The following is a 25,665-nucleotide window of genomic DNA, read 5'->3' on the forward strand; positions in this document are numbered from 1 at the left end:
GTTAAAAGTCCAAAAATTATTAGTAATGATTTTCTTTCTTTTTTCTTTTTTAAGAACCCAACTCAAGTGGGAACAGCTCTTCAGGTTTTCCATAATCTTGGAACTTTGAAAGATACTATAAGTAATGTAGTGGATGGCTATTGTGCTACTCTGGAAGAAAACATAAACAGTGCATTAGACATCAAAGTTCTGACTCAGCCTTCCCAAACAGCTGTGAGAGGTATGAGTGCATTTTACTCTTCACTTTTGTATTTATATCTGAGAAGTCTTTTTGAATAGTATACGTGATGCCTAGGTTTCAGGGTAACTTATTGACTTATTTTTGATATAAATTTAAAGATAAGAAAAGTTACATTTCAGAATTTTTATATACTTTTTTCCTGTCCAAATGATCAACTAGCTGAATTGACCAAATGGTCGTTTCAAGCAATTCAACATTTATTAAATGAGTATATATATATATATATATATATATATATATATATATATATATATATATATATACACGCGTCTTTCTTAGGCATTAGGGGTACAAATATGATTATAACATAGTCCATGGTCCAAGAAATATAGCTGTAGACAAAAGATACATATATATTATAGTACAGATTTGAATGAGTGCATTAAAAAAGAACAAAGTAGTGTTATAAACTTGAATAGAGTAGGGATTACTTTGAAGCAAAAATGAAAATAAACTAAATTTAAAAAACAGTCTCTACAAATATATTCTAATAACATGTAATAGTGAAAACTACCAACATTTACTAAGGCTGGGATGTACTCCTGTTGTACTATAGAACAAACTCAGTTGTTGTTGTGTTTATAAGAGTTAGTATTTACTAAGTACCTACCATGTTCCAGCATTGTGTATATCATATTTATTCTTCTTATAACATAATAATAGTTTATGACATAACTGATTTAGTCATTTACAAGGTGATTCCCCCAAGATGACTCAGCACTGTTTTGCCTAGCACTGCTTGCGAGCCCAGGGTCTAAACCCACAGTCTCGCCCTGTAGACACAATAACCTCACTGCTACTCTGACCTTAGTGGGAGCAGTAATGATGTGTGTGGGTCTACCTCTTCCCCTGCTTTCCCCATGTCTAAGCCCAAGACATCTTGTTCTGGGACCAAAGAGATTATACTGTCAACAATCTTTTCATGGTTATGAACCTATGTATTAGATAAGTAGGTGACACACTGAATAGAGCACTGAGTCTGGAGATGGAAAGGCTCATCTTCCTGAATTCAAATCTGGCTTCAGATATTTATGAGTTGTATGACCCTGGGCAAGTCACTTAACCCTGTTTATCTCAGTTTCTTCAATTGTAAAATGAACTGGAGAAGAAGATAACAAACCACTAAAGTATTTTGAGCAAGAAAACCCTAAATGGGCATCATAAAGAATTGGACACAACTGAATAACATTACAAACCCTGGTTACTTACGTGCAAGTGGGTCAAAATTCATTATTTGAGTTTGAAAATAAAAGATTCTCTTAAATTTGGTTTTCTAAGATTTTATTAGGATATTTGTGTGGATATTTGAATTATACTGGTCTTTAAAAGAGTAAAGATTATTTTGCTCTCTTGTTGTTAATCTGAAGTCCCTAGATAAAAGTAAAAGTAAAAAAGTACCAATAAAAGGTAAAAAGCATTCTTCATTCAGCCTTCATAGATGAACATGGTATCACTTCATTAGAGACCTCTGAGAAAGCCATATTTTGATATTTTTTCCCTCTTAGGGGAACACTGGTTGTCAGTATGGAATAAGATTTAGTATTAGCTCAGGCCTAGGACAGATTACATGAAAAAGCCTATTAACCTTGATAAGAGTATACTCAGAACTGTGGTAGAAAATAGTGACTTGTTTGGAAGATTTTTGTCAATTATACTTAGAATCTAATGATCCTAATGCTGTGCCTGATCATCATAATTGTTTTTGTATCAAAAAAACCAACTATGAATGACCTCTTACATAGTCCCATTTTTAAGATCATTTTTATTATTTGTAATAGAATTCACCTCCAATTCAATTTATGCTAGAATTGTTTTATCTGTAGAAAATTTTCAGACCTTGCCACCAAGGTCTAGTATGTACTAAGAACTATCTTTTTAGAGAAATCAAGACAGTGAAGTAACATTTCATCATTCATCCATCTATCTATCTATCTTTCTTTCTATCTATCTATCTATCTGAGGAAAAAGAAAAAAAAATTTCCATGTTCCCAGAAGGACACAGAAGAGAATTCAAAATATATAAAGCAATACATTTCCATTTCAAGAAAACCTATATAATGAATACAACACATTCTGTTCAGAGTTTCTTTTTGGCTTCTTGATAGATTTTCTTGTGCTTTCTGCCATGTACTTTTTATTTTATTTTTTTGAGTAAATCTATTTTAGCTTTAACTTTGTCTCAGATCATTATTACTATCTCTGCCTTTTATATAAAAAAAACATAAGTTCTACTCCTAATCTTTATTTTATGTTTGTAGTATTATCTCTTATTTCCTATCCTTTCTGACTCCTGTACTTTACTTCTACCCACTAACTTGCCCTAGTGTTGTTTAACTTATGCCACCTCCCAAAGATCTGTCCCTTATCCTCTTTAACAAATCTCTCCAGGAATTTCTTCCTTATTCTCCTGCATTCTATCGGTCTATCCCATTCCTGCTAATCTACATACCCTTCTATACCTTTTTCCCCTTATCCTAGTCCCTCATCCTCTTATTTCTTTATAAATTTAGAAGACTCTTACAGAGTATGTTGTTCTCGCTTTAACTTTGTTCTGATATAAGTGGGGCCCCTTCCAAAAATGTCTTTCTCTCCCCTCTCCCTATTCCTCTTACCTTCTTATTTCTTTATGAATTCAGAAGAGTTAGGTATAAGGAGAAAGAAAAAAGAGACACCACATGGCATAGGGAAGGAGAAAAGGGAAAGACACTACAAGGCAGAGGGCCGTGGTGGGCTATAGCACCAAAATGAATTCAGCAGAGATGGTGGGAACCATGTTCACATTTATAGGGTAAATTGAACCTCAAGGGTTTGACATAACTTGGATTTCTGACTGGATCACCTCCACATAGGGTGGTGCTATAACATTAATCTGATCCCCATCAATGCCCTTCTTGTTTGCTTCAGGGAGTAATTCCATCAGTACTTCAGTCTTTCTCTGCTAACCTACTTACTCAGGACCTCATCACTTACATACTTTGTACTTTTATTCATAGATGTCAGTTAATAAAATTCATGATATGGACATAAGGCAATACCACTTACCTAATTCCATGTCTTTATGTCCTTAACAACCTTGAAACTAATTTTCAATATGTATTAATTTTATAAAATTTGAATTGAATCTATTTTTATTTGCCAGAGGTATAGATTTCTGTCTGTCTCTCTTAGATTGCTAATAAAATAATGTATTTCTATATACTGATACCTACTATAAATATGGATTTTCATGAAAGCTACATAAAAATTTAAAAGGAAAATCCAAGAGAGTAAAAATTCATAGTAACTATTTCTTATGATTAATTTTTGATTTTTGTCCTTAATTGAATCAGAGAGAGGATCCTCCCTTAGCTGGATCTCTAGTTTCTAATCTTCATTCTTTTTCTTGTCTCCATGTTTGGAATTACAACTTCCTGTTATGTAACATTAGGTGACATTTTTTCCTAAAAGGAAAAGTGTGGCAAGAGATGTCTTGCTGTATTTTACTTAAGATTAGATTAGGACTTTTCCCCTTTAGATCTAGAAGACCATCCTTATCCATTGAGGTATAAAAGACTCATGGCCTATTAAAAACTGGTGTTTTGAAATTTTTGCCCAATTCTAATTGCCCTATAGGATTGCCTTTCTGAACTAACATTATCAATTATTGTGGTGAATGAAGCAACAGAGGTACTTCATTTCATGTTTTATTTGAATTTATCAAGAACTGCATACTTTCAAATCTTTTTATTATTAATGTTTTCATTTATATTTTACAGTCCATAAGTATGTCTATGTATTCTAACCTCTAGTCTGAATCTCTGGGCTAGCCTGAATTAGGCTTGGTGCAGAAGAAATGGTTATAATTTCACATTTTATATAAAGACTCTGAATTCTCAAAGGCTACATTAACAACAGAACTCAGAGTTATCAATTTTCAGCAATAATGCCTAAAGAATTCTCTGCTAGAGTTGAAATCTGTGTCAGTGGAGCAAGGACTCTTAATGATGAAATCACAGATCCTTAAAGTATTGAAGTATATATATATATATTTAGTATTCAGCTTATTTAATAGAACTTGAAAATTACATTTTCTTGCAATGCATCCTCTTTTATATATTAATAGGTGGACCTGGACGATCTACTATGCCAACCCCAGGAAACACTGCAGCTTTTCGGGCTGCTCTCTGGACGAATATGGAGAAACTGATGGATCAGATTTGTGCTGCCTGTGGGCAGGTACAGGGGTTCCTACACGTTTCACCTTCTGTGTGTTCCAAGAAAAGAAAGACTGAGGATAGATAATATACTCTTTTTCCTCTCTCTGTCTCTTTCTTTCTTTTTTCCTCTTTTTCAGGTTCAGCATTTGCAAAAAGTATTAGCCAAGAAGAGAGATCCCGTTTCACATATTTGTTTCATTGAAGAAATAGTTAAGGTATGTTAACTTGTTTTTAATGAAATTATATTCATTGACTTGTACAAAAATAGGGAAAAAATTAACCAATATAGTTTTGATTTTTTTTTTTTTTTTGGTGGCTTGAAGGCATATGTTAAAGGAACAGGGCTGAATAAGTACAATATTGGAGTGGAATGAAGCTTTCCTAAATAATCTAACAATTAAAAAAAAAGTTACTTTGATATAGCAGGAGAAGGGGACATTTAACAAGAATATTCAGTGAGAATATTATGTTCATGCAATTCAGCATTGTTTCCTAGTTGTTAGTCATGTGGTTGCTCCTCAGAAGCTTCAGAGAGAAAGTTGGAGTTCCTTAAAGTAACCAGAAAACCACACCAGTTTCCTAACTGAAATATACATTATTATTGTCTATAAGATGTTTGTAGGTATCACTTGAATTGTGAAATAGATGTATTCATTGAATTTTTATTGTAAAGTGAATTTCTTTGGAGCAGTTTACTTTTCCCATTGTGTTGGCAATTAAAGGAATTAAGGGACTAAGATGAAGACCAGCAAAAATGGTATACTTTTTTTTTAGGAGTTTTAGTACTCTTCAATGCTTTCTTTTCCATATAATACTTGCTTCCAACTTTTAGCATCTCCAAACTCTATAAACTAGGATGATTATGTATCCTTTTGGAATCTTCACTCCCTCAATTTTAAAGAAAGAGTTGAATTAAATGATGTTTTTTAAGGTACTTTCCAGAAATTCTTGAAGTTCCAGAATCAAGTTTCTTTTGTGAGGGTTATTTTAAGTCATTTAGTTCCCTATTCATCCATTATACAAATTTTAAGTAAATGTTTTGGAAGAAAAGATACATGATTTCTTGATTTTTATTGTCTGAAAGAAATAACAAGTTGCTTTTGTCAGTTTGAATTAGTCATTATTTTTGAATTGTCATAAATTTACTGATGTCTTATATAATTAATATCACGGATTCATTTTCATAGGCAAGCATTGCACTTGTAGGGTTTCATCCATCTGTTCTCTTAGCTTTGGCAGTCATCCCCAAATTAATTAATTTTACTCTATCTATATAGTGTCCCTTTACTTACTCATGCATAGGCACAGTTTCTTTTTCTTCTTAGAACAATTTTATTAATCTTATAGTATTCTCCCAGGATTGGTAATATTTAATATTGTAGTTTTTAAAAACATGAAAATGTGTCTATGAAGAAGAAATTTACCTGTATCACTGAATTAAAATATAGTATTTCCCCCTGAAATGTATGCCCAATATAGAATATACTTAAATCATTTAAAATGTCAGTTAATTTTCTTTAGAAATTATTTACCTTCTAACAGTCTATGTCATTTTTGTGTAGAAAGATATTCTAAAACATTTTGAAACATAAATTTATCAATACAGTTGATATTAAATCATTTGATAAAAGTTTCCCCATTTAGAAGATTTTGTTTAGGAGAAAATGTTCAATCCCTTTTCAGTTTCAGTGAACTAGTTGGCTAATTAAGTCAGAAGGTCACTCTATTGTAGGCAGACTTTGAAGACATTGAACCTTGAATACCAGGAAGTTTATACGATTTACAGAGGAAAATCAATTATTTATCACAATGGTAGCATCAATATATTGAATAGTTTATTGAACCCAACTTTGGAAATCTAGCAGCTCTATGGTCATAAACAAGACATTTCATATCTCTGAACCTCATTTTCCTTATCCAAAATGAGAGTATTGAACTATATAACTTCATATTCTGCATCACTTAATTTAGGCTGCATTTGGTCTTTTGTTTATTTTTTTCAATACATACTTTTGCATCTAACATTCCTTTCTAACTTAAAACTCCCTTTATCTCATGATATTGACTGTGTTGAGTAAAAGAATGTACCTCTATCTATCAATATATTCACCATTATTTTATATTATTACTAAATAAGATTACATTTACTAGGGCTAATATGATTGCCTTGGTGAAACCTCTTATTACTTTGTTTAAAAAGAAAAAGCTTAAGATTTGGTAGAATGATTAAACATTGTGGGCACGTAATCAAATTGTCTTAAATTTTAAACTATGTTGTCCAGACCTGTCCACATCTAGTCTGTTGGTTCAGTTCAGGGTTGGAACAAAATGTAATAGGCACAGGCCATCCAACAATTAACCAAAGGATATTTACTTAAACACATCATGGAAAAGACATTCAGTAAGAATACAGTATTCATTGAATATAGTACAGTTTTCCTGCCTATGCAGGATCCTGTTATACAGCAGTCCTAGATTCTTCATGTTTTGGACCACAGAAAGTTACCTTTGTCATGGTAGTGGTGATTGTTCTCAAAAGGAACCAAAATGACATTACTTTATTGAAGTCAAGTTATAGTGTGCCCAACTGTAACTGATGAGACGAACACAAAATGTGGAATGATCCACCACAGTCTAGCACCTATATTAAAGGGACTCTTAGTCCTCTGAACCACTAGTTATAAGGTTTTTTAAGGAAAAGTTAGTCTTTGTGAGGTAGGGCTTTAGGAACAGCTAGAGAAAAAAATTAGCCCAGTCTACATGTTAAAGACTCTAATAGGTCTTGCTTCTCCTATTCTATATTAATTGCTTTCTTAAAATTGTAAGGGAGGGAACAATCATTTATACTATTCTTTATTCCATTCTAATCAGTCAAGAAAGTCATACCCCTGTTATCATCACTTCTCATTCTCCTCTAACTTCTTAAAAAAAAATAATAATAGTAGGTCAATTGCATATTTGTAGATTATACTGCCACTTTATTATCTCATTGTTGTTTAATTTTAAGGTACATTTTAAATTAGGTTGATGAGTTGCAATTTGTGGAGTATAAGATGCTGTCCTTGAAACTATGGCGTCATCATGCTTTATTTAGGTAGGAAGACATACAAGTATTCATTGTTACACATATTTTTCTAAATTCAGCCTTATTCTGAAAAAATCTTTACCTTCTACAAAATATATTTATTTCAAAATCATGTTTGGCATTTTAAGTCCTCCACAATCTGTACCTTTCCTATGTTTCTGGTCTTCTACTATATCTGGTATACTCTCTAATCCATTAACACTGACCTTCTTGGTGTATCTTGCATAAGATATTACATCTTCCTTCTCCAGCCATTTTTAATGGTTTTCCCTTATACCTGAAATTCTCTCCTTCCTTCATTTTTTACCTCTGGCTTCCTTCAAATTCTAGCTTAAATCTCACCTTTTACAAGAAGCGTTCTTAGTCCTACATAATATTAATGCTTTTCTTTTATGATTATCTCCAATTTCTTCTGTATATATTTTGTCATATAATTGTTTGCCTGTTTTCTCTCCCATTAAGCCATGAGCTTTTTGAGAACAGGCTTTGTTTTGCCTTTCTTTATATTCCCTAGCACTTATCAGAGTGCCTAGCACATAATAGATTTTTAAAAAATATATTTATTGACTGACTGACTCAAAAGTACAAGTTTTTACTTAAAACCTTTTATGCTGTTTCACTATTGTACAAGTAAATATCATATGAATTATTCAAGATATCAATAGTTGAAAAAAATTTTTCCTCATCTGTAATAAACTGTGGAGAAAAGGATGCTTTTGTCAAGTAAATATATATCCAACTAATAACTGCCCTTCATTTTAATGGAACATTCCTGAAAGAGTTTTGTTGATTCTTTGTCCCTTTAAAAAAAATTGTAATAAATATATAAAGCAGTGAACAGGCACTGTTTATTTCTACCAGCAACCAAGGTTCTGAAAATACATTTTAGTACTAAAGGAAATGACAAAGACTTAAATTCAATGAAAGCTGAATTAATGAATTTTTTTTTCCTCTCTATTTGGCAGTGTAGAAGCTAAACTAGGTTACATTCTTGTTTTTTCGCCAAGTAGGAAGTGTGGGGATTTTCAATTTGTTTCTTCAGTTTGTTTGTTAATGTAGGTCACCATAAACTTAGGCCAGATTTCCAAAGTCTGATTTCCATTTGCCAGGCTAATTTCTTTTGTATAGTTCTTTCTACTTTCAGAAATTTAATTGTTAATAAATTTCTTCTATTCTCTTCTAATATATTTCTTGTTTTTAAGTATCTTCATACTTTTTAATCCACAATTAACTTAGACCTTTTTTTTTTTTTTGCCAAAACTATCTAAGCTCTGAAAATTATTTTTTCATGAAAAAATAAAAACAATGGCCAATTCTTTTTTAATCTAGAATCTAGTTTTTATATTATTAGTGTCATTTTAATTTCTGTTTTATTATTTAGATGTTATTAATTGAATCTTGGGTACACCAAATAATTCTGCAATACCTATAGATTTATTCTCTGTGATATTTTTCATTGCCATTGTCAGTTTAAAATACTTACGAAATATTGAAATAACTTAGTATCATTTTTCCAGATGCAATCAGCACCTTCTATGTCTTCTGTTCAATTCTGAGCTCAGCACATTGCCATTTTATATTTATTCAAGATACATTTATTGCTGGAACACCTCAATAGGCTGTCCATCCAACTGCATAGTAGTGGGGATAGTAATCATTCTTCTGCTACTTAACATTTTTTCCTGTGTGATTGGTTAGACTAAACTCATTTCAGTGATTATGACTGTCACAATGTCAAGGATCTTATTCTTTCCTAAGAAGAGTAACCCATTTTTAAAAATGTTGATATTTTTCTGGTAATGCTTTCTGTCTATGAATAAACAAACAATAATTGTTAAGCACCTGCTTAGTGACAGTATCTTGTGCTATATATACTGTGCATACAAAGACAAAGATGAAACAACTCTCTCTGTAAGGGAGGTGACATTCTGTCAGGAAGATAATGTGCATACATATACAAATATATAAAAAATAGATGCACAGAATAAAAAAAACAAAGACAAGATAGGAAGGGAGGACACAAGCATTTGAATGCTTAAGAATGGTTCCATGTGGAAGGTGGTACTTGAAGTATATGCTTCTTAAAGGAAGTAAGAAATTCTATTGTGTTCATGGCATTGGGGGACAAATCATGAAAAGACACAGAGATGTTTTATGTAATGCTGTATGTGAGAAAGAAATACGTGTTTAGTTTGACTGAATGGCATGTATAGAAAGGGGAATGATTTCATTGAGGCTGGAGAAATGGTTTGGGTCCTAGTCATGAAGGAGTTTTAATACCAAATGGAGCTGTTTATATTTTATGCTAGCGTTAATGGAGGACCACTGAATTTATTGAGTAGGATAGTGAAACAGTCATCTCTGGTTAAGGAAAATCTGTGTTTGTAGAAGAAGATATAAAGATAACAAAAGAGAAAGTGATTGTAGTCAGTTACCAACAAGATAGAGGACTAGATGTTTTCTCCAATGTTCATGACCTCTTGAATTTCTCCAGCATAGAAATTATGAAAAGCAATTTCATTTACATTCCTCAATCTAGAACAAGGATCCAAGCAAAGTAAAAACTGAGTAAAGTAATAGTAAAACAGATTCATGTTACCAAATCCTTAACACTGTCTCACCCAGCAGCCTCTACTCAACCTCTATATCTTGAATGTTCTGTCCACCCCATCTCTCGGAGAAAGCAGAAATTTGCTTGGATTGTACTAATAATGTAGTAGTACTCTTTAGCAGAACAGTACTTTGCCAAAAAATGGAGGAAAGTGGAAAAGGAAAAATAGGACATGTGTCTGTGCTTGGAATAGAATTCAGCTTTACACTCCAACATCCTATTCTCCAGATCCCCATCCAACCCCTGCCCCAAAAGATGTTAGACATCCAATTTCATACTGCAGTTTACTCAGCAGCATGGCAATGCTCTGTGTCATTGGGCTATAGAACTGAGGGATGGAGGGAATGGGGTAGGATGTGACACTCCATTATTCCTGAGGTTTTGTATGTAACATGCAACTTTGATCCAGTTTTATCTCCAAAGTCATATGGGACAGAAACTGAAATTAGGGAAAGAGGATGAAAGTTTTTGCTATTTAATCCCCAGTGGGATTACCATAAAAGGGGAGGGAATCAGACGGTGAACAATAGGAAAAAAATAAGGAAAAAAAGAACTGAAATTACCGAAGATCTCAGGAGGAAAAAATCTCAAAAAACTTGAGCATAGACTGATAAATCAACAAAGAAGATGTTAGTAGCTGAAGAAATGATAGTCTTCAGATCAAGGGGAAGAGTTCAGACATCTATAACTAAGTATTATAAGACAAAAGAAAATGAATCAACATCTAATGTGACAGAGTACCTTGTGGATTACCAAAATCCATTTATTAACAGCAAATTCTACAAGAGATCTAGAGAAAGATTTCAAATATTAAGGAAACAAAATTCAAAAACTATTGTACACATGCCAAAAACCATAGGAGGATTTTTTTTTTTTTCCTGGAAAACAAAAGAACTCAAGATAAAGCCCAAGGTGACTTGCAAATGTGAGCCAAACTATGAATGAAAAAAGACTGACCTCCTGTGGAAAAAGAAGTATCTGAAAAATTGCTGGAAAAAAACTAGATCTGAATAAATTATTTACTTCTCAAACACCCTAGACATTAGAGATACAAGAAAGGTAAATAAATGTAACATTAAGAAAAAGAAAACAACAATAGAGAGATCATTAAGAGATTTATTTTTAAACATATATAAGCAGTCAGTGATGAAAGCAAAAGTCAAATAGAAGTAATGGTGGAGAAGTGAGCCTGAAACAGCAGTCTCAACACTTTGTCTACAGGTTAATCAGCGGGTTTTTGTTGTTGTTGTTGTTGTTGTTCTTTTTCTTGTTATACTAGATGGGAAGGCTTTTAAAGGATGAGGGAAGGAAGAAAATAAAGGGGATATGTCATGTTACTTATTTAAGTCAAAAGGAAAGAATTAAAAGAAAATAATTCTTATAGTCTCAAAAAAAAAAAAAAGAATCTATAGGAGGCAAAGGATGAAGCTCAGAAAGGAGAAAAAGAAAGGGGAAAAATTCTTGTTTCAGCAATGGAAGGAGCTACTATTAATGTTTCCATGGGAGAAGAGAAATATTATATAAAGAGAAAGGAGTATTTTCCAGTGGATGTTATTGTCAGAAATTTGGTAGGAGAAGGAGAGGAGGAGAACCAGAGCTCTTGGATGTAATGGATCAACTAGAAACATGGGAGAGCATAGACCAGGAAAGAGATTTAAAGACAAATGGAAAAAAAAAAAAAATTGCAAGGGAAGGGCAGAGGTCAATAGTGAACTTCACCATCAAGGACCCAGGAAGATTCCTAGCATCAAGTTATGTTCTCCCTATTGCCTTCAAGGTAAGATACAATAGGAAAAAAGGAGAAGGATAAGTTCTAATATGCAAAATCAGAATCTGTTTAGGACAAGGTATTTTACTTTAAAATAGATAACTGAAAAAGTTTTAGTTCATTGAGGAATAAAGGGTAAAGAAGCACTAAATAAATATAAGGCCCATGAACCAAGGAATATACTATAAGATCAACAGAAAGGGAAGATTAGTAATGAAGAAAATGAGAGACAAAATGCTTTTTTAGAAAAAGGCAGAGAAAATGAAATATCAAAAACAAGTTAGAAAAGGGGGAAGGGAATTCCTCTCAGATGTGAGGGGGGGAGGAAAAAGAATTAAATGACCAGATAAAAGCAAGCAAGGAAAAAAAAAAAAAAACTAATAAGTAAAACTCTAAGACTAGGTAAAGAGATTAATAATTGGAAATGTGAGAAGAGGGTTGATGATCAGGGGAGGAAAGCTAGTAGTTACTTTAATACAGATCAAGCCAAAAAAATCAGGAAAAATAATAGTATATTTTTTAGGGGGGAAAATGAAGAAATCTCATTTAAACAACAACAGGATTCCAATATTAAAGAGAACTAGAGGGAAATATAAGCTTAAGTGTCAATGGATTTAACAATGTGATAAAATTAAAAAGAATGGCAAATTAGGTAAGAAAACAAAACTCCACAATATGCTGCTTACAGGAAGCATAGTTTTAAGAAAAGATATGCACAAAATGAGGGAATAGAAAAAATTACTAATTTTTAGTAAATATTATTTGCTCTATCTCTTTTAACTATTCACTATCTTTATGACAATTTACTATTAATAAAGGAGTAATAGTAAATAGTATAAAGTGAATCTAAAAAATTGGAAATTACAATCACATTAGCAGGCAAAGTAAAAATAAGTGTTCAAAACCTAAAAAAGAAAATAGGAAATCATATGTTCAAAATTATTGTAGACAACATCTAAATTTATAAAACATACATTAACTGAGCCACAAGAAGTCATAGAATAACGCAGTAGTGACAGAAGATTTCAATATCCTCTCAGTTTTTATTAAGTCTAACATAAAGATAAAGGGAAAATGTAGAAATGAATAAATTGTTAGAGAAACTAGAGCAAAAAGACTTATGGTGTTTTCTGTATAATAGACTCAATATTCCTCAGTACTTCATGAAACTTAAAGAAAGTAACCAACTTAAAGAAAGTAACCATGTAGTAGGAGATAGAAAAATTTCAAATCCATGTAAATAGACAGAAATAGGAAACATTTCTGTTATAGACTATAACACAATAAAATATTAATTGGCATAAGGGCCACAAACAAAAGACACAGGCTCAAGTGGATAAGTGAGTCAAAAAACAAATCATAGAACCAATAGTTATGTGAAAGAAAATTATGATGAAACAACATACTAAAATTTTTGAGATGCAGCTAAAGCGATCTTTAGGGTAAAAATCATAGCCCTGTAAGCTTACAGAAAATGAGAAGATTGATGAATTAAATATACATTTGAAAAATTAAAAAAAAGCTAACAAACACAAAAAAGAAACAATAAAAATAGGAGGATTAAACTGTAAATCAAAGAAAGACCCATGGAAATGATAAAAACAAAAACTGATTCTTTGAAAAGGCTAATAAAATTGTTTTAATCAATCTTATTCAAAAGAGAGGGCAAAAAACCAAATCAACATTATAGCAAATGAATAAAATAAAATCACAATGAAACCAGAAGACATTAAAAAAAATAGTAAAAACCTGTTCATATACAGTTATATGTTAACAAAACTGGGAACATAAAAGAAATTGAGGAAAAATTTCAAAATGCCCAAATTAAGAGAAGACCAAATAGAGATCTTAAAAAGGCCAGTATCAGAAAAGGATATATAACTAGCTTTAAAGGAACTACAAAAGAAAAGGAAAAAAAAAAAAAAACAACCAAAAACAACTGGTCATGATGGATTCTATCAAACTTTTAAAGAACAAGTAGTACTCACACTACATAAATTTAATCAGAAATTGAGAAACACCTACTAGAATCCTTTTATAAGACAAATATAATTCTAATACTTAATAAGAAGGATAATACGCAGAAGAGTTATAGACTAAAACCATTTTTTGGTTGTTATTGTAGAACATGTAAGGCACAATAGATAAGAGTGCTGGGCCTGGAGTCAGGAAGACCTGAGTTGAAATTTAGCCTCAGACACTTAACTAGACAACTTACAGACCCTGAACAAGTAACTTAACCCTTTTTGCCTCAGTTCCTAATCTGTAAGGTAAACAGGAAAAGGAAATGGCAAAGTGTTCCAGTATCTTTGTCAAGAACTTCTCATGGGGCATAATGAGTCAGACATGACCCAATAGCAACAAGAACTTCTTGACTGCACGCCTAGTATTCTAGCTGACCAATTTATGCTTTTAAAATACTTACTAAAATTATTGTAATATTACAAAAAGTGTCCAAAAACCTAAAACAAACGTTGTGTGCAATGACACTACATTGTAGAATCTTTCCTAGTAAATACAGCAGTAGCACAAGGTTCCCTACTCTCTCTACTGTTTTTTTATGTTTCTGAAAATATTAGCAACAGCAATAAGACAAGAGGAATTAAAGACAAAAATAGTAAAAAGAATAAATCAAACTTTCCTATTTTTCTAGTGATATGATGGTATACTTGAAAAATTAGCAGGGGACAGCTAGGTGACACAGCGGATAGAGCACCAGCCCTGAAGTCAGGAGGACCTGAGTTCAAATCTGGTCTCAGACACTTAACATTTCCTAGCTGTGTGACCATGGGCATGTCACTTAATCCCAATTGCCTCAGGGGAAAAAAAAAGAAAAGAAAAATTAGCAAAGATATTAATTGAAATTAAAATACTTTTTGTCAAAGTTGTAGGCTGTAAAATAAACCCTCAAAAATCAACTGCATTTCGATAGAATAATGACAGAATTTAAGAGACAGTAATAGAAAGGGAAATTCCATTACAAATAACTACAGAATGCATGAAGTATCTGGCAACTAATCTTGAAAAAATTCACTTATAAAGTACTCCTTAAAGAAAGTAAAGGACTGAAATAATTGGACCAAAATTAATTGCTTATGGCTGGTCCATTCTAGTATAATAAAAATAGAAATAACACTTGCTAATTTATCTTCTTAATATCATACCAGTCAAAATATCAAAGAGATTTTCATTTGGTAAAACAAAACGTGAACTATTAAGAGAAATGTTAAAAAAAAAAAAAAAAGAAATAAGGATAAAGAGGAAATAATACTCCAGCTTGAACTCTAATACATATATGTATCAGTCATTAAGCCATTTTGTATTAGTATGAAAAAAGAAATGTAAATCTATGGAATAGATTATAAAAAGGAGAACCAAAAACATTGGGATCCAATAATTCAATGTTTGATAAAGCAGAACTTCTAAATTACTTGGGAAAGGTGCCTTATTTGATTTTTTTTAAGTACTAGGAAAACTGGAAAGCAACCTAGCATAATTTAGGATCTGACCAACACTGTATAGCATATTCTGTAATACATTCTAAGTGGATATATGAATTTAAGAAATAAATATTTTATTTTTCAAAAAATATAAAATCAGATTTTATACCTTTCACATATGTGCATAGGAAATGCACTCTTAACCAAAGAGTAGATGTAGTTACAAGGATAAAATAGATAATTTTGATTATGTGAAACTGACAAGTTTCTACATAAATAGAATTAATATACCTGGAATAAAAAGGGAAAAGTAGAACTGAGAAAATATCTTTGTATCAAATTTCTCTGATAGTGTTATGATAATTACACCATTAAAAACTGTTAAAAAGCTATACATATGCATGCACATGCTGTATGTATGTGTGTTATATAAAGAGAGAGACTGGCATACAGAGAGAGAGAGAGAGAGATTACCCAAATCTGTTCTCCAGTAGGAAAGGTTCAAAAGATATGAAGAAGCAGTTTTTAAAAGAGTTGCCAAGAATTAAGAAGCACATGAAAATATGTGTAAAGTCACTAATGATAAGAGAAATGCAAATCAAAAGAGTAGTGCAATTTTACTTCTATCCTGCAAATTGGCAAAGATGACAACAGTCAATTTTGGAAAACTTTTGGATGCATTATTGGTGAAATTGTGTTTGCTACATTTTGGAAAACAATTTGGAAATTTGGAAATACATGTGAACACTCTTTGTCCCTGTGTTTCCATTACCAGGCATGCCACATATGAAGAAAGTCTACGTACCAAAATTTTTGTAGTAGCACTTTTATTGATAGTAAAGAATTGGAAACAAATTTAATACCCATCAGTTGTAGAATGTCCAAACAAATCATGGTACTATGGATCTATGGAATATTATCGTGAATATAAGAAACTATGAATGTGATGAATACAGAGAAACTTGAACCAATAAAGAATGAAGTAGATCCAAGAAAACAAAGTACAAAAAGTTGCAAGAGTATAAATAGAAGGAACAACCACAAAAAGATCAAAAGAAGTAATTGTTGGAAAATTTTAAAGAACAAGCATGGTTGAAAAGAAAAGATTTGAGGAAATATTCCCAGCCAGTTGCAGAGGAAAGAAATCCTTAGTGTTGTACATTGCAGTTTTTCTTTTTTTTGTTTAAAAAAAAAAGTTTTTATATGGAATAGTTCTTTCAGAGGGAAAGGGAAAATAATATTGGGGGAAACTGTGGTGATGCAAAAATAAATTATTAATGAAAATGTATTTTTCAATTTATTTTTATTTCTTTCATTAAATATTTCCCAAATATATGTAAAAAAAATTTAGCATTCATTTAAAAAATTTTGAGTTGCAAATTCCCTTGCTCCCATCTCTTGAGAAGGCAAACAGTGTGATATCAACTGTATATGTGAAGTCATGCAAAACATATTATCCATGTTGCAAAAGAAAACACACAAGAACTAGAAAAATACAGTTTACAAATACTTCATCTGCATCAAGCTCATCAATCCAAAAATTTAGTTCTAAGGAAAGGAAGGGGAGTAATGAGGTAACACAGTGGATAGAGAACCAGCCTTGGAGTCAGGAGAAGCTGAGTTCAAATATGGTCTCAGAAAACTTGACACTTTCTGACTGTATGACCTTGGGTCAGTACTTGTCTCACACACACACACAAAAAAACCAAACCCCAAAAGAACAAAAAAGAATGTTATTGCTGTTCTCTAAACAAGAAATGATAAGGCCCTGCATTAAGTTGGTGGCTATGGGGGTAAAAGAAAATGAATGTTACAAAAGAGATAAAAATGATTTGGTGACAGATTAAATATGTGGGGCAAGGGGAAATGAGGAGTTGAAGATGATGTTGAGCTCTTATAAACATGATGGTGCCCTTGGTAGAAATAAGGAAGTTATGTTTAAGAGGTGGCTTGGAAAGGTGAGGTAGTGAGTTCTATTTTGTACAGATTAAGTTTAAAATGTCTGGCTCATCCAATTTGAAAAGCCCAGTAGACAGTTGGTAATTCAGGACTGAACTCAGAAAGGAGACTTGGGCTAGATATTCAGGTAGTAAATTATCAGCATGAATAATAACTTTCAAAACATTTTATTTTTAAAATAATTATTTTAAAGCATTAGTATTCTTTTGATAACAATTTTTCTAATGCTGTTTATTAATGTCATGGAACACCTACAATATCTGAAGAACAAAAATTTCAGATTTCCCACAGGGTTTTGAAATAACAAGGCTTTGAGAGTGGTTCGTTGTTAGGAAAACATAACAGACCATAAACAAGAACAACAAAAATCATATCAATATATATAGAAAATATTTTGATAATATACAAGAAACATTTCTGTTTAATACTAGAAGAATAGGAGTAAAGGAACTTATCCTTAATAGGGTATTTGGCATCTCTCTAAAACCTAGAGCAGCATTATAACTTACTAGTAAAATGAGGAACAAATTATAAATTTTCTAGTTCACCAATGTTACTTAATTTATTGATAGAAATGCTAGCTACAGCAAAAAGATCATAAAAGAAAATAATGGGAATAAGGCACTTTTTCCAGATGCCGTTTTTATTAAATTGGAAGACCTGAGAAAGTCAGTTAAAAATTCATTGAAATAATTATCAGGTTATAAAATTAAACTAAATAAATCATCACCATAACCTACAAAGAAGAGATAGAATAAACTACAATATAAAACATAAATACAAACTTTATAAAATGCTTGTGAATGCAGCATGGAGAAAGGAATTATTTAAATACAACTACAAAACACTTTGCACAAATAAAAACAGACCTGAATAATTGAAAAAGTATCAATTGCTCATAAGTAAAATTAGCCAGTCTAAAAAATTACAATACTACTTAAATTAATTAATTTATTCAGTGCAATAATAATCATACTGCCAAAGGGTTACTTCACGGTGAAAAGGACATTAATGAAATATTTGAGTAAAATCCTACTACGGTATTATCAATGACAACTTGCAAGGAAACATAAAAGATCATTTTCTAAAGATATATGAGTGGAAATATATGTGGAAAAAAATTCTACTCATGTAGAAGTAGTGAGGAATAACTTATGTACTAGCCTAATTCTACATTAGTACTAACAGAATGTTAAAAGATCTAAAGGAAAGCTACAATTCAGTGGATATTCCATTGAAGATATATGGGAGTATTTAGATGAGTTACACAGGATGAGAAAGCTTTTGTAGGTTATAGTATGTACTACAGAAAGAGCATCTGTGTTAGTGAGTTTGCTGATAACATTGAACTGTAAATTATTTGACAAAAAAATGCATATTTTTAAAATATGAAAACACTTACGTGTGACTTTTGCTTTTTAAATTGCTTTTATAAGCATATTTTTAACTTTTAACCCTACTGTTGTGATGGCCCAAAATTGTTTTGCATAGATATCAATTGATGAGGCTCTTTTTAGTAAATATGTAAATATATGCCTTGAGATAAATTAAAATCAAAGTAATTTCTTTGAAATTTCATGCCTTCATTGACGTGTAATTCATCTGTATTATTAATGCAATTAATTAATACTTGAATGTGTCACATTTGATCTAATGAATATACCCTAAAATATTAAATATTTATGTGTTCACCAATTTTTGTCTCACTTCCTGTTCAGTGATAGATTTTCTTAATAATCTATCATTGAGCAGTTATGTTGCTATAGAAATAGTGAAAATTAATTTTTTCTCTTGAATTAGAGAAAAATCATTTGTCTTTCAAGTAATACCAATTCCTAGATTAAAATTCTTACATCTTTATTGGTATTTGTCAGGAATTATGATGATAGGTGATAAAGCATACTTTATCTTTTAGTACCCAGAGCCTTCTTTCAGGACAAATATCACAATAATGTCAATCTCTTAATTTTTTTTTAACATAATCAATGGTCTTTAAATTATAGGCAGAGTATCCCAGTTTAAATAGTTGGATTAGGTATGAGGAAATACAATAACAATAGATATGAGATATGAGAAACCTAAGAAAATTATATCTCTGTGCTCCTACTTAATAATGGAACAAGTTGTTATCCCAGTTATCCCAAGCTTGGGCATTTTATTTATCATATTTATGCAAACATGGCAGAACTCTCCATCCAATTCATTCTTTACCAAAAAACCAAAGCAGAAATCATAAATTAGATATCAAAACATTCAAATGTGACAGGAAAGCAAACATAGAGAAAAATATAGCAGTAGATGTATTTTCAGTTCTTTCTTGTGTCATATATGAAAAGACACAATCTGCTATCACTCCCCATACTAGTAGGTAGAGAAGAGAATAATTTTTTAAATAAAATCCTGTTCTGAGGGAATGAAGGATTTTTGCTGTAATTGTACATTGATCACATCTTTGTGTCTCTACGGCATGCCCAGTTGCCCTTTAACAACAATCCTGTTGCCTCCTTGACAAGCACAAGCTCCTATTCTTATTGTTGTTTCATTCTACTTCTGGGGCCATAATTCATTGCTTTTTCTAGCAGCTGCTGCCATCTGTTAAAGTTGTCATCTGCTGCTCCAGCTGCTCCTTCTTCTAGGAATTTTATGCTCTTTTTTGAGACTATCCTGGGCCAATATGCTTTGGGGTTAATGAGTAAGGTTTTTAGCTCCTTTTGTAAGGCTTCCTATACAACATGAAGATGACATGGAAAAGAGTCTTAGTTGTGACTCACTCTTCTCTTACATCAAATACAAAGAGATCCATATCCCACTTAGGGTTGAATGTGAGGAATTGTTATAAAATCTGAATATTCTTTGGAATGACCCTTCAAGTCTACATGGATGCCGTTCGTGTGATTTCTTAGCACAAACTATTCTTTAATGGAAGTATTTAATTCTGCCAGTGTTCTAATAAAAATAATTTAATATTCTTCCAGTATTTCCAGTATTTTTATAATCCAGTATTTTTAAGATATACTATAATTGAATGAGATCACATATCTGATTGATATGATTGATTCATATCAAATAATTAGTAAAGTTAAATACTTTTAAACAATGTTACATACTTTTTCTTATAGTTTTATATTTTCCCATCCATGACTTAAAAACAAAAGTTAATAAGAATTTTAATTCATTGTCTAACAGTAAGATGTTGAATCCTGATGCAATTTAGCACCAGTTTTTGAGTCTTCAACTATTAATACTGTATTTCAGTTAACATAAAAATTTTGCTTGTCAGGAATCCCGGAAGATTATTGATTGTTTAGGACCTGTGTATATCAGAAAACAGCTTATTTCATCTATGGAATTAAACTGGTTAATATTGCATGGGAGAGTATAGATATAGTACTTACAATTTTCAAGCTAGAAATTTTTATCATCAAACATGATCTTATAATCTTATGAGTAGGCTGGATTAAATTAAATTTGGGATGTATTCAGTATTTAGAGCAACTATAGTACTAATGAAAATATTATTATTATAATATTGAAAAAGTTTGAAAAAAATAATATGTTCTTTTTATCCCAGTGGACATGTCAGATGATTTCATAATACTATTAAATACATTACTTGAGAAAGGATTACTTAGGATATCCAACATTAAGAGCTTTTAAATGCTTTGCATATAATTACATGCTAAGTTTTCTGTAGCATTTTAACTTGATTAGAAATTTTTTTTATTATAACTTTTTATTGACAGAACATGTGCATGGGTAATTTTTTACATTATCCCTTGCACTCACTTCTATTCCAACTTTTCCCTTCCCTCCCTCCATCCCTTCTCTAAATGGCAGGCAGTCTTATACATGTTCTCTTGTTGCACAAGAAGAATTGGATTCAGAAGGTTAAAATAACCTGGGAAGAAAAACAAAAATGCAAACAGTTTACATTCATTTCCCAGTGTTCTTTCTTTGGGTGTAGCTGCTTCTGTCCATCCTTGATCAATTGAAATTGTTAGATCTTTTCTTTGTCAAAGATATCCACTTCCCTCAGAATATAGCCTCATTCAGTATTGTTGAAGTTTATAATGATCTCCTGGTTCTGCTCATTTCACTCAGCAACTTGATTAGAAATTTGAATGACCACATTCAAACTGCCTTTCCAGCTCTTAAAAGATCCCTTGATATGTTTAATTAGAGAATCCAAATGTCCCAGAACAGCTTTTTGTTGTTCTGAATAAATTCCATAAAAATTCTGTTCCTCATAGAAATCCAATAGGAATTCTAAATAGATACCTCTAGAACCCTCAAGTAACATAGCATAATACATATCACTTATTTAGTATTTTAATTCAATTCAATAAACATTTATTAAGTGCCTACTATGTGCTAGAGATACAAACATGGAAAAGACGGTACTTATCCAAAAGGAGCTTATGATCTAATGAGGGAAGACAACATGCAACAAGAAGATAAAGAGGTGTGTATGTATGTGTGTGTGTGTGAGAGAGAGACAGAGACAGACAGACAGAGACACACACAGAGAGAGAAGAGAGCGAGTACTTGGAACAGGCAGAATGAAGCACTTATGTAAACTGGAGTTACCTACATAGTTCAAATTCCAGTCCTCTCTAAAAGATTTTTTTTTTTTTAAAGAAGGAAGGATTTTAGTGGTCTACCCTCTAGACTGCCAATCAGAAAGGAGAGAGTACTGAGGAAGTTGAGAAGTTATCAATTTTCAAAAACTGAATCAATCACCATTTTAATTTTGTTTTTAATAATTTTGATATTAAATTAGGCTGTTATTGAATTGGTTAGGTTCTCAGTTTTACACAGAGTATCTTATTTAAATCAATCTACTTGATTTATAATCTTTGCATCGGATTGTTCTCTTGCCAAGTGCTTAAGTATTTGTGTTACCTTCCATGTTCCCAAATGAAAGTGATTACCAGTTAGCCAAGTCTTCATTCATATATAATACTATCTCATGACAGTAGGATACATGAAAGTTGGCATGGAAGACAGTTTTTCTCCTACTCTTCTGATTTGGTAAACTTATGAGAAAATTAATCTCCCCAGTCCTTTGGTGAGGATATATTTTAATTTCCCCAGAGTCAGATGCTTTAAAGTGTGATCATTTCTTATTAACCCAGATATCATTTATGCTAAATGTTCTCCATCAATTTATCTTGAATAATTTATATCCTATTTGATTATAGTACATGTTTTGCCTCTTTCTACAGATGATTTTATGTTCTAATGTTTATGATGTGCATGAAAAGATAGGGAATTTATCTAGGTACAAGACTGCTCACCTCCCATTGATGGATCCATATCCATAAGATGTCTTCACTTTGGTCTTATGGAAGAAATCAAGTTATGATGTCCTTTAGAAGTAATTTTAAGTGGGAAGAGAAGTCACAAAAGGCAAAAGTCCAGGCAATCTCATCTGCTTTGTTCTAATAGTTTGAGAGCTAATTATAAGTATACTCACTTTTACCTTCCTACTTCTTTCCTTTAAATATTCTCTGCAGTGCAGGATTACTTCCTTCCCTTCTCCAACCTCCATTTTCTGTTTACCCACTATCCACTTCTCCCAGCTCTACAATTAGAAACTGGACTAAAATAGGGGTAATCCAGAAATTAAACTCAAAAGTTGTAATAATCTCTCTAAGATGTAATATTCTCTTGCTGGGGTTTTCTTGGGGTCTCTGGAGGCAGCCTTCCTTTCAATTCAGTAATTACCACAAGTGCAGCCAGGTATTAAAGTCCAAATCCTTTATTGTCTCTTTCCAAATCTTGTCTCCCGGGGCTGGGCAGCTTTCCAGAGAGCCTTTCAGTCGGGCCTTGGTTCTGAGAGCTTGAGCTCCTGCCTGCCTTCTCTGGATTCTGAATCTCACCGAATTCCAAGGATTTGTGCTTAAGCCTCCAGCTGCCATAAAGATGGAAGATGGAATGAATTTTCTTCACCTCTCTGAGAGCTTCTAGTGCGCTTGTCCTTTTGGCCTTGAGAGCTTCTAGCTTATATGCCCCACACTGAGTATACACCAATCATTATATCGCTAGGAAACCATTATTTGTTGTAAGATTAAATCAATGCTAAACTAGATTTAACCATTGTCTCCTCAATTTCACTTAGTGCTTTGTTTCAAGTTCTGGCCCATAACATCTCCTTGTAGGATTAAATCAATCATACTGAACCATGCTAAATTAGATAACTATTGTCTCTGTCAATTCCACTGACTTAGTACCTTGTAAGAATCCTTTGTTTCAAGTTCAAAGTTCTGGCCCATAACATAGTGACTCCAAAAGGTTTATATTCCCTATGAATTTTATAGAACATAGTCTATGTTCAAAGTGAACTCCTTTTGAGACCCTTAAATGGGAAAAAGGTTATCCTCACTTTCAGTTAAAGAAATAATCTTCCTCAACCTATATATATGACCAAAAACTGAATTGAACATAGATGGGTCTCTAGGAACACAGCAGTGTATTAGTTCAGGGGCATATTTCTGTAGTATGTGTTTCAAGATCTAATTCCTAAGAGTGTGTACTGAGAAGGGAGGATATATCAGAAACAGCATCTTAAAAGCTAATGCTTTCATCTCCTTTAGCAGTATCAATGGAGAATTGGAGGCTATAGCAAAGATCTTTTAGAAAGATAATTTTATTGTTTTGAAATCTACTACTCTCTACTACCAGAAATTTTATGGACATGTCTTTTGAAAAATTTAATAGACTTCCATGAAGTTTTTGATGTATATTAATATGAATGGTATATAATGAATTGAAATATCATTTTTGAAGAAGGGTGAGAAAAGGGTATATTTTTGGGGATCCACTTATTGTATAGGGAAAAAAACAAATTCTTCAGCTTGAAGAAATCTATAGGAGGTTCTTTTATTTCCTATGAGCCAATAAGAAGTGGAAAAAGCAACATCAAAAGAAAGTGAGATTATATCACCATTAGTAGAAGATGGCTTAAAATCAGAGGAGATTGTAGTAGTACTAATATTGCAGTGCACACCTGATTGATGTTTTTCAAAGATCCAAGGTTGGAAATGAATTTTCTTTTTAAAAAAATATTCTGTCTGGCATACTGACTTCTAAGAAAATGTAGAAAAACAGTAAGATGAATCGATCTATATGCAAAATATTTATAATCATTCTGTTCTATTAAAACTAAAATTAAACTGAAATAAATAAGTAATACCAAACCTCAGAGTTTAAAAGAAAATAATTACATGTACTTAAATTCATATTTATGAAAACTTTTCTTTCATTATTGTGAGGTCATAGGTATAAATTGAAATATAGTTTATGGGCTCCAGCTAGGATCCTCTGATAAAGGTTTGTATTAAGCTCAGAAAAATTTGTATAAATGCTATTATATTTTTCAAACATGGTTGATATCTAATTATAAGCCAATTATGTTTTTCTTATCCATTCATCAAATTTTTATAAATATTTTATGTGTGTATAGCACTCTCTCAATTACTGATATACAAGCACAGAAAAGAAAAACCTGTCCCTTTCTTCAGTGACCTAGTATTGTGTTATTTAACATAAGTGATAGATAATTTAAGGAGAGAATACTAAAACCCAAGGATGAATCTGGAAAGTTTCCCATAGTAAGTGGCACCTGAGTTGAGCTTTCAAGGTGTTGGAAGGACAAACTTGTGCAAAGTTACAATGTGTGAAGAGAAATATGGGAAATGAGCCTAAAAAGGTGGGCTGAAGCCAAATAATAAAAAACTTAAAGTAGGAGTTTGTGTTTTCTACCCAGTCATAGTAGGGAATCACCGAGCTCTGCCATTTATCTTTCAATCAACAAACACTTATTAAGGGCCCACTATGCTAGACCCTGAAGAATACAAAGACAAAAATGAAGAAGTCTTTCCTCTTAAGTGACATATTCTAATGTGTTTATAAATATATACAAAGTGAACACTAGATGAATTCTGAGGGGATCAGGAAATCTTCGTGGCACCTGAGAAGTGCCACAGTAGAATAGAATACCCAAGCACTTGGATTTTGATGGAAACAATGGATTGTGAGAAACAGAATTAAGGATAGAGGATAGCCAAGGATTGAGAGATGGAGTGTTCTTTGGGAAGAGCAAGAAAGCCAGATTAGCACAACCATCAAGCAAGTGAAATATGATATAATTGCATTATATATATACATATATATAAAACATATAACAATAATATGATATAATTGTGTATTGTGGAAGGCCATATTTTGGAGCTTATTTGATCTTGTAAGCAGTAATTGAATACAAGAGTGACAAACCTTTTATTGTTCACTTGTTTTTCAGTATGTCTGACTCTCCATGACCCATTTTGGAGTTTTGTTGGCAAAAATCATGGAGTGGTTTACC

The 25,665-nt window shown here is 32.0% G+C and overlaps 1 protein-coding gene across 1 annotated transcript in view; it reads left to right on the forward strand.

Annotated features, from left to right (window-relative positions):
- The window catches only part of COG5 (component of oligomeric golgi complex 5), a 354,058-nt gene that overhangs the window by 206,753 nt on the left and 121,640 nt on the right, over nucleotides 1-25,665 (forward strand). The window contains exons 8-10 of the mRNA XM_051962639.1: nucleotides 55-220; nucleotides 4,344-4,456; nucleotides 4,575-4,652. Coding sequence (XP_051818599.1) covers nucleotides 55-220; nucleotides 4,344-4,456; nucleotides 4,575-4,652 — 357 coding nt within the window. The remainder of the gene's footprint in view (nucleotides 1-54; nucleotides 221-4,343; nucleotides 4,457-4,574; nucleotides 4,653-25,665) is intronic.

The sequence above is a fragment of the Antechinus flavipes genome, chromosome 5 (assembly GCF_016432865.1).
Source record: "Antechinus flavipes isolate AdamAnt ecotype Samford, QLD, Australia chromosome 5, AdamAnt_v2, whole genome shotgun sequence".
Taxonomy (NCBI): domain Eukaryota; kingdom Metazoa; phylum Chordata; class Mammalia; order Dasyuromorphia; family Dasyuridae; genus Antechinus; species Antechinus flavipes.